Source organism: Martes martes (genome assembly GCF_963455335.1).
Source record: "Martes martes genome assembly, chromosome: 6".
NCBI classification, from domain to species: domain Eukaryota; kingdom Metazoa; phylum Chordata; class Mammalia; order Carnivora; family Mustelidae; genus Martes; species Martes martes.
In genome coordinates this window covers 128,171,100-128,187,168 of record NC_137893.1, presented here as the reverse complement: position 1 = coordinate 128,187,168, position 16,069 = coordinate 128,171,100, and the positions used below count along the sequence as shown (strand labels likewise).

At 40.0% G+C, this 16,069-nt stretch overlaps 1 protein-coding gene across 1 annotated transcript in view; it reads right to left on the bottom strand.

The window, feature by feature from the left end:
- The window catches only part of FARS2 (phenylalanyl-tRNA synthetase 2, mitochondrial), a gene marked incomplete at its 3' end in the record, with an annotated part of 365,988 nt that overhangs the window by 306,095 nt on the left and 43,824 nt on the right, over nucleotides 1-16,069 (bottom strand). The window contains exon 4 of the mRNA XM_080805960.1: nucleotides 1,151-1,282. Within this exon, the coding sequence (XP_080662086.1) occupies nucleotides 1,151-1,282 (132 nt within the window). The remainder of the gene's footprint in view (nucleotides 1-1,150; nucleotides 1,283-16,069) is intronic.

The window sequence follows — 16,069 nt, the reverse complement described above, 5'->3', positions numbered from 1 at the left end:
ACCATCCAAGAAGCATCTGCCACTGTGCTATGCTTTCTGCCAGGCTTCCTTGGCGGAACAGAGAGGCCTCTGTGAGCTGAGTCCAGGCCCCTGCAGACAGAGGTTACCTATAAGCTAGAAGGGAAAGCCAGTCCTCTGGTCTCACAAATCTTGCACTTCCTGGCCACCTCATCTCTTCTGTCTCAGTCCATCCTTAATCTCCAACCCCATGACCTTACCCACAGTCTCTCCACATTTCTTAGTCACCCAGAGGGCCTGTTCTTCTGCATTCAGCTGCACAAGGCCCTGTGATCAGAGCCACTGCCCTCCAAGGCCAGAGAGCAAATGTCCTACTATGGGAAGTGGGGAGGGACACAGTGCAGTCCACATCAGCTCCCCTCCCCTTACTGCTTATGCAGTGAGCTCCTGCTCAAATGCCCAATCCCAACTGCCTTCCCGTGGAGGACTGATACTCTGAAAAAATAATCTTTAATTACATTCAGATAGTGATTAAAAAAAAAAGATAGCCTGAAATTAAGTTGAGAAATACTCATTTTTATTAAGCAATGGTCCTGCAGGGAAGAGCTGTAAAGATCTTTCTCAAGTGCCTGCAGATACAGGTAGGATTTAATGAGAGCCTCATTTTCCCACTTAACCTCCGACAGGTAGCACTACCAGCACCAGGGCAGCAAACAACATAACTTTACAGGTCTGAGTATTTTGATATTGTAGTCTGTCGTAGTTTCAGAAATACCTTGAATCTGGGGCACTATTATCAATGAAATAAGAACAAAGAAAGATTATACATTGGTCTTGTTCTTAAATAGTTGACAAACTGCACTCCTCTGATGTGCACTGAATGTCTACGGGTAACTGCAAAGCAACGTATCAACAAATTTGAAATTAGGAAGTGCAAGCCCAGCACTTAAATGGTTACAAGGAAGCTCTGCAAAAACAAGCAATCTTTGCGAAATTAGATGTGAGAAATTAAGTTCTTCCAGAGTTAAGTGTCAGGGATAAGTCTGGAGGGCAACAGGAGGAGAGAAAGATGGTGAGGCAATCCCCACAGGGGTATGTAAATGCATATGAAAATGAGCATGCAAAGTAAGTTAAAGGAGAAGAAAGTCTTTTTTAAGAGAACCTATAAATAAAACGCTGGATTCTTTTCTACCTGAATTTACCAGTTGCTGTTCCATCACCCCACAGCCAAGGACTTCCAGCCATTCTCCACGGAAGTTGATCTCCATCTCAAAGGAAGGATGAGTAAAAGGGAAGTAGCAGTTGACCCATCTAATGTCCAGTCCTGCAAAGGTGCCAAATAAAAACAGATAGTATTAAAAGGCCGTCTATCCTTCCTTATGATCAAGCTTGCCCTTCGGCTAATGACAACAATTAGGACACTCTGAGTAAAATAAATAGCAAACAAACTCATTTGCAACACATTAGGGGGAGGCAATAAATCTTAAAACTTGTGAAAAACTGGGCATGTCTTTTTCAATATGAAAAACACTTTGTGCAGCTCCGGGACCCTCTAAAACCAAATCAATCACTTGTCAAATCCCTGCAAACACCTGGCAGAGGGAAAAAATTAGGTCAAGATCATGGGAAAGCAGGTGATTCTGCTAGTTCTATAAGTGATAATGATATCTTTTCAGAGTTAAAGAAAAAGGGGTTTTACTATATATGCTGCAAACTTACTTATCAACAATATGACCAATTTAGGATACACTAATCAACTTTCACTTCCATAAGTATATACATATATATTTTTTAATAAAGTTTATAAGAACTAATACAAAATTAAATAAGATCAGCTAAGTGTAAGCAAAACATCTAGAAAGTCAAAATTTTTTTCTACGGAGGAATGACAAATACTCACATCTCTAAACAAATGAACAAGTAAATGCTAGAATGAATTTCTCAATAAGCAACCTTGAACATGGCACTCATAAACAATGATATTATTAACTGACAAAGGGAAAGACTAGTGAATTAAAAACAGTTAAAGCCTGCAAAGAGCAGAAGTCACTAACAGCAGAAAAAGCAGATGAGAAGGTCACGTGGTAGCGAGATGCCCACCGTGAGGAACACAGAAAAGTAGGCGGCTGACAAATCATCTGCGGTCTCCTGCCCGCACTCCCTTCACTTCGTGTAATGATCTTTCTCCTCTTCTTTAAGCAACGCTCCTGATTCCATTTCTCCATGGTAACATGGCCTCCTATGAATTGAAAATACTGTCTTTTCTCACCCAAGACTATCTGTATTTTAAACCTTGTGGGAATCAGAATGTGAAATGAAAAAAATAATAACAAGAATTGCTTCCATTTATTGAGGACTTACTATGCCTCTGTCAGCCCACTTCAGAGGTAGGGAAAAAGACAATTATATAGGTCAAGTGTCCTGCCCAAAGGCACACAGCTAGCAGGTGACTAGGCCAAACTCAGGTTTGCCGGACTCCGAAACTCGCGCTCTTGGCCATTAAAATATAATTCCCTGCCCATCAAAAGGAGGTATTTCAAGAATCAAAGAACACATGGGAACAGAATTATGAAACATAGGGGCCTTCCCTATGCCCCAGATGACAAAGGGCAAGGTAGATTTTTGTTTCATTGTTCTAAGAACATTTGAGTTGCCTTTATTTTCTTACTTACCTGCTGTCCATAACAAGTGAGTAATACCATACCTCCCCTTCTTGTCACACATATGCTGAAACAAACGTTACACTGGACATAAAACAGTGCAAAATTTGACAAACACTGACATGTATACATCCATGAAACTGTCGCCACAATCAATATAATGAACATATGCATCAACCCCAAAAGTTTCCTAGTGCCCTTTTGTAACCCTACCCACCTGCCTGTTGCCCCTACCTCTTCTCCTCACCTCCACCATCCCTAGGCAACTGCAGATCTCCTTTCTGTACCTACACAAGGAGTTTGCATTTCCCAGAATTTTATAACAATGCAATCATACAGCATGTACTTTTGGGGGGGGGGTGGCTTCTTTCACTCAGCAGAATGATTTTAAGATTTACCCAAGATTCACATATCGATAGTTTCTTTTTTTTTTTTAACATTTTATTTATTTAAGACAGAGTGCTTGTGCTCAAGAAAGAGCACGAGCTGGGGGGGAGGGGTAGGGTAGGAGAGAGAGGGAGGATTGGGCAAAGGGAGAGGGAAAAGCAGGCTACCCACTAAATAGGGAGCCCTACGTGGCGCTCGGTTCCAGGACCCTGAGATCATGACCTGAGCCAAAGGTGAATCCTTAATGGACTGAGTCACCTAGGCGCCCCTAGCTCCTTCCTTCTTATTACTGGATCGATTTCATCAACAGTTTTTCTAATGGGGGGAGAAAAGCTGGTCCTATTGCAGTCCACTGGAGAAGTGTCTTCAGGTCCCCTGAGTAGCTCTCACTTTTCTGTACAGAAGCCACTTTGTGCAAAGCAGGTGCTTATTCATCACTAAGTTCTGAGAAAAAGGCATCAGTACACCTGTGTGTTAGTCCATCTGTGAGACCAACAATCTCCTGCCATAGTTTGTTTTTTTTTTTTTAAGATTTTATTTATTCATTTGAGAGAGAGATCACAAGTAGGCAGAGAGGCAGGCAGAGAGAGTGGGGGAAACAGGCTCCCCGTTGAGCAGAGGGCCCAACACGGGCCTTGATCCCAGGACCCCAAGATCATGACCTGAGCCGAAGGCAGAAGCTTAACCCACTGAGCCACCCAGGCGCACCCCGCTGCCATAGTTTGTGGGTTTTTTTTAAGATTTTATTTATTTGACAGAGATCACAAGTAGGCAGAGAAGCAGGCAGAGAGAGGAGGAAGCAGGCTCCCTGCTGAGCAGAGAGCCCAAGACCCTGGGATCATGACCTGAGCCGAACTGCCATAGTTTTATTAAAAAGCTGCAGGGGCAGTCCTGCTGGCCAACAGAAATGTGTGAAGCACTGGGATCTATAACTGAGTACCGACGGACTGGCAGAGAAACCATTTTTATCACTCCTTTTTGTAACTCCTGGCAGATAAGCACAAATCACCTAGTGAAAACAATTTAGAAAAGCCAATTTTGTTTACCTGGCTTGGATCAAATTCTACCAAAAGCAGGATGAGTACTCAGGATTAACAGTATGATTCTCTCCTGACATAATTAAACATCACCTGGAACAGAGTTAGGTGAGGTCTACACAAATTAATTTTCCTTGCATATCCTTATTTTACTCCTTTGGACAAGCTAAATGCACAGAATTTAGGGTTTTTTTTTTAAGATTATATTTATTTATTTGAGAGAGAGAGACAGAGATAATGACAGAGACAGTGAGAGAGAGCACAGGTGGGGAGGAGAGGGAGAAGCAGACTCCCCGCTGTGCAGGGAGACTGATCCCACCACTGGGATCAGGACCTGAGCCCAAGACAGATGCTTAACTGGCTGAACCACCCAGGCGCCCCACACAGAATTTAGTTTATATTGCTTTATATCTCACACCTGTAAAACCTTAAGTCCCCTGCCTAGTCAGAGAGAAAGATTATTTCAGATATTACTAAGCCCTGAAAATAATCACAAGTGTTGATTAAAGTAATTCTATTATCAATTGTTATTAAGCTCAAACTAAATCCCTACTGCATGAAGTCTACGAGAAGTGAAGCCTGCATAGAGACAGGACTCTCTCCACACACGTGTCTGCACTGCGGGTGCTCACGGTGTCAACAGAGCACGAGGAATGAACTGGAAAGGGACGGAAGGATCTCGCCCCTTCTCTGGGAACATTCTTTCACTGAAGGGTTTTGGCCACTTCTAGAAGGAGGAAAAATGATACTTTGGATTAAAGTGTTTTTAATGTTACATAAATTCTTAAGATCAAATGTCCGTGTACTGGTTGCATCAACCCTTGCTCTTTTTTGGTTTCAGACCTCAGTCACCCCGGCCCTGGGTTTCTTCTTGCTCAGGTCCCGGCCGCAGGCATCTGTCAGGAGCAAGGAAAGCAATTGCCCCACACGGAAACTCCACCCGCAGGGTGTGGGAAGGCAGGAAGTTAACCACAGTTCCTCAGAATACATGAAGATGATTAGTATCATTCCCTTGTGGAGCAGAACCCATTCACAATACTATCACCGAAACTAAGAGAACAGATTGGCAAAAGTTACATCCAATGTGGCTCGAACTTTTTAATCCTCTTCACCTACGCGGATCCTTTGTTAAAAGTTTCCTTTTTAAATCTATATGACCTCGCAAAGAATGCCAAATGCATACACCATTTATCCTCTTTGTTCCACTTCTTTAAAGACTTCAGTCCTTAAATTCTGCTTCCTCCACAACAACAGGCAAGAGCCAAAACTACATGAAACGCCAGTTTTGGGGAAGCCAGTAGCTCTATTTCAAACACAAATGGTCGTTATTTGAAAGTAAATTCTATTAGTTAATGTGTAATTTTTGCCAAAACACCGTAATTTTTATATTTTCTAACAATTTAAATTCCAGTCACATTGACACATTAATATTTTTCAATCACTAGCAGTGGAATCATTTATTGAATACTTTTTTTTTTTTCAAAAGATTTTATTTATTTATTTGTCAGAGAGAGAGAGAACAAGTGCACGAGCAGGGAAAGTGGCAGGCAGAGGGAGAAGCAGACACTCGGCTGAGCAGGGAGCCTGATGAGGGACTTGATCCCAGGATGCTGGGATCATGACATGAACCGAAAGCAGACACTTAACCAAAGGAACCACCCAGGTGTCCCTTATTGAATACTTTTATATTACACTTTTTTCTTGTTTTCTCCCCATAACCTCAAAACTATACTAAGGATTAATATATTGGGTTGAAAAAGCATCTTGACATACAACTTGTATTAAAAGATGTGATACTGAATAGCCAGCTAAAAACTTAGTATGGCTTAATTCACATGCCATGTATTAGGAGTCAGCAAAAAAAATCCACTAAAGACTATATACTTTGTGTTACATATTACGAGAGGAAAATTTTTTGAAAACATGTCCAAATCATATGGATTCATCATGCACTAACCCAATCTCTTATTGGGATGACAGAAGGAAATTAAATGCACAATTGTTATATATCTAATGGAAAATAATGCCAAAGTTTTTTATTTTGTTTTTTTGTTTCCCTGGTTGGTTGGTTTGGACTTAATGATTTACTAAACCGTATTTATAAATGAAACTCATAGCTTTTAAAAAATTACTTTAGAACTCTGCGAGACTATAGCACCTGTCAAAAATCATACACCTTCATTTTTAGCTGAAAACCAAGTAGAAGAAAGAACACCTGAGAATAAACCAAACCTGATCTGAGTCTCAGATTTCTACCTTCTTTCTGTGGAACAGTGGGCAGGTTAATTAACCTCTCTGAGACTGCCTCTTCTCCCCATTGTGTATCATGCCGGCTATCTCACCAGGGTCTTGATAAAGAAACTACAAGAGGAGTGCAGGTTTTCTCAAAGGCAGAGATCCTCTTTGGCAATGTGGACACTCACTGTGCTTTCTCTCCTAAATGAGGATGCTGACTTTATATAGGAATAAAGAGAGCACTGGGTGCCTGGGCTCAGTCGGTTAAGCGTCTGCCTTCGGCTCAGGTCATGATCCCAGGGTCCTGGGATCAAACCCAGCATGGTGCTCCCTGCTCGGTGGGAAGCCTGCTTCTCCCTCTCCCACTCCCCCTGCTTGTGTCCCCTCTCTCACTATATCTCTCTGTCAAATAAATAAGTAAAATCTTAAAAAAAAAAAAAAAAAAAAAAAGAAGAAGAAGAGAGCACAAAGTCAACTGGGACCTCAGATATGATTAGTGAAAATTCCTGCAGCGCAGCGCTGTGAGCTCAAACAAGAGAGGGGTAGCTAGAAGTCTAATTCTCTCCACTCTGGTGAGGTAGCACCTGTCCCTGCCAGCCACAGGGAACCAGGGGCACGGGAAAGGCAGCAATGCATTTCATCTGCTTTGCATATCAGCCTCGCAACTGCTGGATCCCTGGAAAATCATTGCGGGGACACAGTGAAAGGGGATGTGTGGGAGTCTCCTCCCACTAATCCCTGTCTCCTTTGCGATGTTGCAGTGCTTAACCACCCTGACGTACTGTAAGTATTAAACAGGTGTCATTCCTTCCCACCCCCAACCCACCTTCTTCATAGATCTCATATAATACAGTTCATTGTCCTGACTTATTGGCTCACTGAGGGAGTCTCCCTCCGTTTCCCATACCCCTTATATTTAAATATGAGACTTTGCCATCAGACCCACCACCCAGAAGTGTGAGAATCTGGATTGTAAAAGGTTGATGGCCCAAACTAGAACATGTACCCGTGATTTTATATATCCTATCAAAGCTTCCCTCCACTGAAGCAGATAATTTTTTAAACTGCCTATACAAATATGCAATTAATAAGTGCTATTGGGCATTAATTTTTCAACAGGTTTTTCATTGGTTGGTAGCAGAGAAATAGAACGTCGCGCACTGCTAACCAGGGCTGCTCCCGACACTTTCAGCACAGCATTCAGCTTCCTTTCCATCCAAGGAAGGACAGCAAGGTGGGGAGAAAAAGGATGAAAGGCTAGAAATAAATTCTTAGAAAAACTAAGATCATCCTAGATGACTACAGTCTCACTAAGGAAATTACCCGGCCACCACTGGCAAAGGTACTTGACAATTCCATCTTTTCTGCCTCTGTTTAATTAAACTGAAAATAGAGCAAGCAGCTTACAGGCACTTTTTATTTTTCAGATTTCTCAACATCTCTCTATTCTAACAGCTTTCTTTAAAAAAAATTACTTTGAGGCACCTGGGTGGCCTAGTCAGTTAAGCATCCAAATCTTGATTTCAGCCCAGGTCACCATCTCAGAGTCGTGAGATCGAGAACCATGTCAGGCTCTGAGCTGGGGGTGGCACCTGCTTAGGCTTTTCTCTCTCTCGCTCCCTCTGCCTCTCCCCCACCTCCTTCTCTAAAAAAAATTTAATAGGTAATATGTTCACAGGGTTCAAAATCGAAATACTGTGAGAGGATACATTTTACTATATAATAGAGCCTCAGTGACCTCACAGGGAACAAAACTTTTGTGACCATGTATTTATTGTGGTGATCATTTCACAATATATACACACACAAAGTCATTATTTTGTATCCCTTACACTATTACAACATTGTATGTCAGTTATATCTCAATAAAACTGGGGGAAAATAGGCATCAGTTAAAGTTTCACTGCATCCCTGTCCCTGTCCTACCGCCTCCTCTTGGGCCCTCCCCTTAGACCCAAACTTCTTATCACCAGATAGATATAAGCAAATATGAACATGGACGTCTTATTTTTCCTCCTTTCTTATATAAAAGACAGTATTCTTGCACATTGTTATACACCGGGCTTTTTTCACTTAATGATACGTTCTGGAGCCCTCTCCAACTAAACACACACAGCACGTACCTCCTCATTCCTTTCCTTTCTCTTGCACAGTGTTCCAGCAAGTGGCTCTGCCACATTTATGTAAGAAGACCTTTATACTTGAATTATACCCATTATTCTGCTTGGAATAACTACCCTGCTGGCCAAAGAGGAAATGCTTTTATTGTTCTAATATTGTCCTCTGTGGGGGTTGTATCATTTTGCACTCCCATCAACTCAATATTCTTCAAGGGGGCCAAGGACACACAACTAGTAACTAGTTAGGAAAAGAGTAAAACCCGAGCTCAAGTCCTGCCTGAACATTCAGGGTATCTGCTGGGTGCTGAGACAAGACCACCTAGACTGACCTCCCTGTGCAGATCCCATGCAGCTGAGCACCATGAACAAGATTCCCAGGTTCCTGCTGAGTTCCTCACCCTTGATGTCTGGTTGCATCTCCTGTCTCTCCCCCAACAAACAAGAAGAGTATCCCCTGGACTGAGTAACCACATGGCTCGAGGCAGCCATGTGGGAATATGAATGTTGATTCCATTCACAAAGCCCACCCCCAAGCAGCCTGAAGTCATTCACAACTTACAGCAAATTCCCCATGCAGGGCCTCAGAAACCTGGCAACACCAACAGTGACTCTTTAGCACACCATGATATCCTGTGTGTCCACAGAGCCACATACCCTTGAAGTCCAGGACTGCAGACTGCTAAGTGGAATAAAATCAGTCCCACTACACAGTTAATAGTAAACATTACCTTTCCCCTCTTGGAGAGGGAAAGAAGGCAATAAACTTCTCTGGTGTGGGACCTCCACAGCACACAGCAGAAGCTATTAGCACTATTTCAGCCACAATGACTCCCTCTGCTAAGACATTCCCAAAGTAATAGGGAAAAAGAAAAACCCAGCATTTTCTATCACCAACGATGATAGTGTAACTGATCACACAGCTATTATCATCATCACAGTCTTCTGCTTGGTGGAAAGACCGGTGTGGTGAAATGTTTCAGGCTCTTGACCCGAACAAGGGACAGAGGCATTCTTTTGATTTGGGCTTAGATCTGAAAATGATATTATCATCTCTCCACTTCACAATGGGTTGAAAAATGGAGCACAGCACAATTTAATGACCCCTCCTTCCAAATGTGGGCATGGAGTCAGAGGCACAAGGATAAGTGACTGTTTTCTGGCTATGCAAGGAGCATAGGGGACACCTTACAGCAATCTGGCTTAGGATGAGCCAAAGCCACAGGCCCTTTGGTCCTCAACCTTTCTCACCAGCCGTTCTCAAAGGATGGTACACAGACAAACCTTCTAGACAGAAGGCTCACACTCCATCCTCCACAAATCTGATCAAAGAGACATGGGTATGTGGGTCACAATGTATGGAAAGAGCGAGCCTTGGTCTAGGATCAAATCCCAGTTCCACCGTTTTAGCCAAGCAAGGACCTTACCCTCTCTCACTGCCTCCATGTTGCTTAAAATAAGAATACTTAACTTACAGAGTTTGGGTGACAATTCAGTAAGGAAAAGTACGTGAAGAAACTAAACACCAAATGGGGGATTTTTTAATTGAATGTCACTGAAAGTCAGGCCATAATCTAAGACATCTTTCACCTTTTTTTAATAAAAATATGAAAAAAATAAGCATTTCTAAATTGCATTCCTAAGGTAATCAACATTTGCTGTTCATTTCCTGTGACGCTGTGCTGAATCCTTTGCGTATCTTCTCTAATCCTTACACTGGTATAAGGCTGGCATAAACACTGTTCAGTAACTTCCACTATTCTCATTTCACAGAAGAAGGAATGGTGGTCACAACAGCTTACGTATCTAAGTTTACACAGTAAATGCCACAACCAGAATTCAAAACCAGGTGTCAGACAATAAAGCCCTATGCTGCCCTCCACTGCAGCACAAAGTGGCCCTCATAAGACCAAGATGACACCGGCAGACTCCTTGTTTTTCCAACACATTACAACAGGGATGATAAAAAGGAAAAAACCAAAAAGGTACAATCTATATTCAAAGATAAGAGAAACACTTCCAGAGGCTAGAAACAGAACAGAAATGTAAAACCATGAGAGGGGAGAAAGCACAGTGCTGCTGGGCTCAGGGTCCACACTCAGGAAAAGAAGCCAGGAGCCTGCCTTCAGAAGGATAACGTACTTCTGGCTTGGAATCAGAGGGAGGCTAAAAGCTTAGAGTCAGATGCTGGAATGGAATGAGTTTACATGCTCGTAAAACAAGAGCAACAAAAACTCACCAAATACAGCCTGGGGCAGAAGGTCTGAAGAACTGTAGGCTCAGAGATCCAAGCCATAGGTGTTGGATCGGCCATCCCCTAAATCAGAGCTAGTTAGCACATCTGACAGATCTTTCTAAGTCCATTCTGGATTTCAGGCCTAGCGAGCTACATGGAAACCAACTGCAAAGCCACGTAAGGGAGAAATAGCAAAGCAGGAGAGGACAAGAGGGAGGAAAACAGAGAAATGGAGAAAAACACAAAAATCCTCCACTATGAATAGGTACCTGCAAACCAAAATTCTAAAGTACATGAATAAATCTAATGCTAAGTAAGCCAGCCAACACAACCAACCATCAAACATGAATTCACTCCAGATGAGATTAATTTTCTAAAACAACCTGATATTTTAGGGGTGCCTGGGTGGCTCACTTGGTTGAGCATCTGACGCTCAGTTTTGGCTCAAGCTTCATGATCTCGGGGTCCTGAGACTGAGCCCATGGAGGGCTCTGTGCTCAACAGGGAGTTTGCTTAAAATTCTCTTTGCCCCTTCCCTCACCCAGAAATAAATAAATAAATCTTAAAAAAAAAAAAAAAGACAACCTGACATTTAAAATAAGTATGCTTCCAATATCATAAGAGATAAAGCACAGTTCACTGAGTTGTCCTAAAAAAAATCATAAGGCAATCTTTTTGTAAACCTGATCTAAAACATCAAAACTTTAAGATTTTAGCAATCTCCCTATCAAACTCTGCTTGAAGAAGGAAAACGTCAGCTGCCAGTTTCAAAGAATTCCTGTTAGAAACAATAAGCGTTATCAAAAAAGAAGCCAAAAAAAGACAAAAAGAGTAAATGATGAGAGGTGTAAGAAAAATAAGAAAAGGTGTATTTCTTTCTTTTCTTATTTTATGGTCTTCTACTTATGATTTTTCAACTTTACAATGGAGTGAAAGTGATATGCATTCAGTAGAACTCGTACTTCTAATTATGAATTTTGATCTTTTCCCAGGCTCATGCGCTGCAGCAAACTGCCACTCCCAGTCAGCCATGAGATCACAAGGATAAACTGATACACTTCCAACCATTCTATACACATACAACCATTCTGTTTTTCCCTTTTCAGTGCAGCATTCAACAAATTACATGAGACACTCAAGACTTTCTTTTTTTATCAGATAGGTTTTGTGCTGGATGATTTTGCCCAACTGTAGGCTACTGTAAGTGTCCTGAGAACATTTACGGTAGGCTCGGCTAAGCTCTGATGTTTGACAGGATAGGTATATTAAATGCATATTCTACTTGGGATATTTTCAACTTACAATGGGTTTATCAGGACGTAACCCCATCATAAGTTGAGGAAAATCTACATCTAAAAAAAGGAGTAGTTAAAGTGTAAAATGAAAAAGAAAGACTTCCATGCCCAGACAACGTGGAATAATGAACCAGTTTTAACCTTCCATGTGAAAAACTAAAACAAAAAATGCCACATGAGGCACTGGACATCAGGTAACCAAAGGAACTGATCCCTGGGAGGTGAGCCCTAACTCTGCCCCAACAGAGAACACAGAAAACCCAGAACTTTTCCCAAGTTGAAGAGACAGAGCTGGGAGTGTGGACAAGTCAGGGTTAACAAGAATTTGTAGGACAGAGTGAAGGAGAGAAGAGGACTATATAGACAGAGAACCCTGAAGATCTGCAAAAAGAAAATACCCCTTTAGTACTCAACCAAATACTGTCAGTGCTTGAACCTACCCAAGGCCAGAGAACAAACAACACAAAAAGGTTAGAAGGAATAATTCTGGGAGCTCACAAGGACCAAGAATACTGCCAGTTCCTAAAAGCCAAGCAGAAAACCTAATAATCAATGGGTTGTCAGTTATAGTATTAAAACAGGTCTTACATTGGTTGTGGACTGAAACCCTACACTGTCCTGTCTAACAAGATTTAACAAGAAGGGCCAAAGGATTAAGGTATTTTAAGTAATCTCAGAACAAACCTCAGGAATATTATGAGGAATATAAAAATACTGATTGCATTACAAGGTAAAATTAATACTCCCTGGCATTCCACATTAAATTATCATGCAAAAAAGAATAAAACAATGTAGAGAAAAATAAACAACAGTTCATCAACAAATGACAGAGACAACAGAAGTACTAGAAAAAAGACATTGAAATATGTACCATAGCAGTATTCAGTACGTTCAAGAAGTTAAGGGAAAGATTGGGGGCACCTGGGTGGCTCAGTGGGTTAAGCCTCTGCCTTCAGCTCAGGTCATGATCTCAGGGTCCTGGGATCAAGCCCCGCATCGGGCTCTCTGCTCAGCGGGGAGCCTGCTTCCCCCTCTCTCTCTGCCTGCCTCTCTGCCTGCTTGTGATCTCTATCTGTCAAATAAATAAATAAAATCTTTAAAAAAAAAAAAAAAAGAAGTTAAGGGAAAGATTGAAAATGTTATGTAGAGACAAAAATGATATAAAAAAGACCCTAACTGAAACAAATGGAGTGAATAAGAAAGGAACACTGGCTGGAATTAACAGCAGATTAGATACTGCAGAAAAAAATAACTGCTGAACTTGAAGATAGAGCAATGGAAACTATTCAAAAGGAAACAAAGAAGGAGAAAAAAGAAACAACACTGAAAGAAAAGTGAACAGAACACCAGCAAATTGTAAAAAAGTTTCAAGTAGCCAAATATAGATGTAATTGGAGTCCCCAAAGGAAGGAAGTGAATGAGAAAATATATGAAGAAAAATTTACCAAAATTCCTCAAATTTGATGAAAAATATAAACCCATTGATCCGAGCTCAATCAATGTCAGGCACACACACACACGCACAAAATCTAAAGAAAACTACACCTATGCAAGTCATAACTAAATTGCTTAAATTCAATGACAAAGAAAAAATTTCAAAAACAGTCAAACAGAAAAGACACATTATGTATAGAAGAACAAAGGCAAAAGCAAGAATTATATCAGATTTCTAAAGAGAAACAACGTAAATGAAAAGAGACAGAAATGATATTTTTAAAGAACTAAAACAAAAAAACCTGTCAATCTTGAGTCCTTTACCCAATGAAAATATCTCAGAAACAAAGACCACTGGACATGATAACTAGTTGGGTAAATATAAGACTTTTTTTCTTATTATTTAAATACCTTTAAAAGCTTATCAACTGTCAAAAGAAAAATAACCACAATGTATTTAGCAGTTGATAACACATATAAAAGTAAAATTCGTAACACCAATAGCAGGAAGTCCAGAAAGGGAGAGATCAAAGTATACTACTGCAAGGTTCTTATATTACACATGAGTAGTATATTACCACTTGAAGAGGACTATGATAACTTAATGATATATACTATCAATCATAAAGCAACTTCTAGAATAAAACAAAAAGTTATAGCTAGTAAGCCAAAAAAAGCAAATAAAATGAAATAGTAAAAACTCGACAATTAACCCAAAGGAAGCAAAGTTGAAAACAAAAACAAAAAAAAAAAGAGAGAGAGAGAGAACCAAGAACAAACATGACAAACAAAACAAATAGCAAAATGATCATTTAAACTCAACCACAGTTCAGTTAGCATAATTAAAAATAAATTAAAAAAATAAAGTTCACTTTAATTAAAAAAAAACTCAACCACATTAACAACCACATAAATGCAAATCATCTCATTAAAACAACTTTGAACAAGAAGAACAAACTTGGAAGGCTTTAACTGACTTCAAGACCTACTATGAAACTACTGTAATGAAAACGGTGCAATATTGCCTTAAGACAAACAAATAATAGATGAATGGAACAGAAGAGAGAGTCCAGGAATAGACCCAAACATATGTAAATCAGTTGATTTTAGACCACAATAGAAAGGCAATTAAATAGAGAAAGGATGGTCACTTCAACAAACTGCTGGAACAACTGGATATCCACATGCAAAAAAACTGTAATTCATATCGCATACCATATATAATTTTTTTCAAAATAATCACAAACCTAAAACTGAAAACTATGAAACTTCTAAAAGAAAACAGAGTAGAAAAATCTTTAGGACCTTGGGTTACAAAAGATTTCTTAGACACTACAACAAAAACATATTCCATAAAAGAAAAAAATGAATTAATTAAATTTCATCAAATTAAGAACCTCTGCTCTTTGTGGGACACTGTTAAGGGAGTGAAAACATAAGGCACAGAATGGGGGAAATATCTGCAAATCACATATCCGATAAAAGACTTGTCTCCAGAATACATAAAGAAGTTCTGAAAATCAATTTAAAAAATTTTAATGGGCAAAAGATTTGGTTACTTCACCCAAGAATAGGTATATGGATGGCAAATAAACATATGACACTCAGCACCATAGTCATTAAGGAAATACAAATTAAAATCATAATAAAATACGACTATACTTATTAGAATGGCGAAAATTAAAATGACTGACCATACCTAGTACTGCCAAAGATGTGAAGCAACGTCTACCATTACACACTACTAACAGGAATGTAAAATGGATCGGCCACTTTGAAAACCAGTTTGACCGTCTCTTATAAATATAAACATACAACTCCTATTCAGCCATTCCATCCCTACCTATTTACACAGGAGAAATAAAAGCATATGCCCATACAAAGACCTGAACACAAATTACTTATAGCAGCTTTATCTGCAATTGCTAAAATGTAGAAACAACCCAAATGCCCAAACACTTGGATGGATAAACATATTGTGAGCTGTCCATAGAATATAATACAACACAGCAGTAAAAAAGAATGAAGTATTAATACATGCTACAACATGGAAATACCTCAAAATAATTATGCTCAGTAAAAAAAAGCCAGGCAAGGAAAGACTATATCCTGTAGGATTCTATTTACAACAATCTAGAACAGGCAAACTAACCTGAAATGAGAGAAAGCAGATCACTCTGGTCACCTAAGGCAGGGTGTGGTAGGGAGTGTAGGCACAAAAGGTGGACAGGGAGAGATAAAAAAAGGGCACAAAGAAATTCTGGGGGGTAATGATATGTCTGTTATTTTGTGGTAATGACTTCATGTGTGTATAAATATGTCAAAACTTATCAAATTGTATGCTTTAAAATATTTACTTTATTGGAAGCCAATTATAATTCAATAGAGCTGTTTCAAAAAATTAGGCGGAAAAGTTCCTTAATCCATTAGATACTATAACTTGGAAGTCAACTGTGACCTGAACAGAGAGAGACTGAACACAGCCTGGGTAGAGAAGCATAGGTACGTACACGTCATGAAGCATGGCTGAAAAGAAAAGGAGTTAAGTTTCCAGAGAAGGATGGAAGGTGACCTAATTGGCATTCTTTTGTTTCTTTCATCTTGGGATGATATAGCCTGGAACCTAAAATTAAGGAAACAAGGTTCTAAGAGAAAATGATGGAACGGGAATCTAAGAATGAGATCAAGAGGCCGAATACGCATGAAGTTT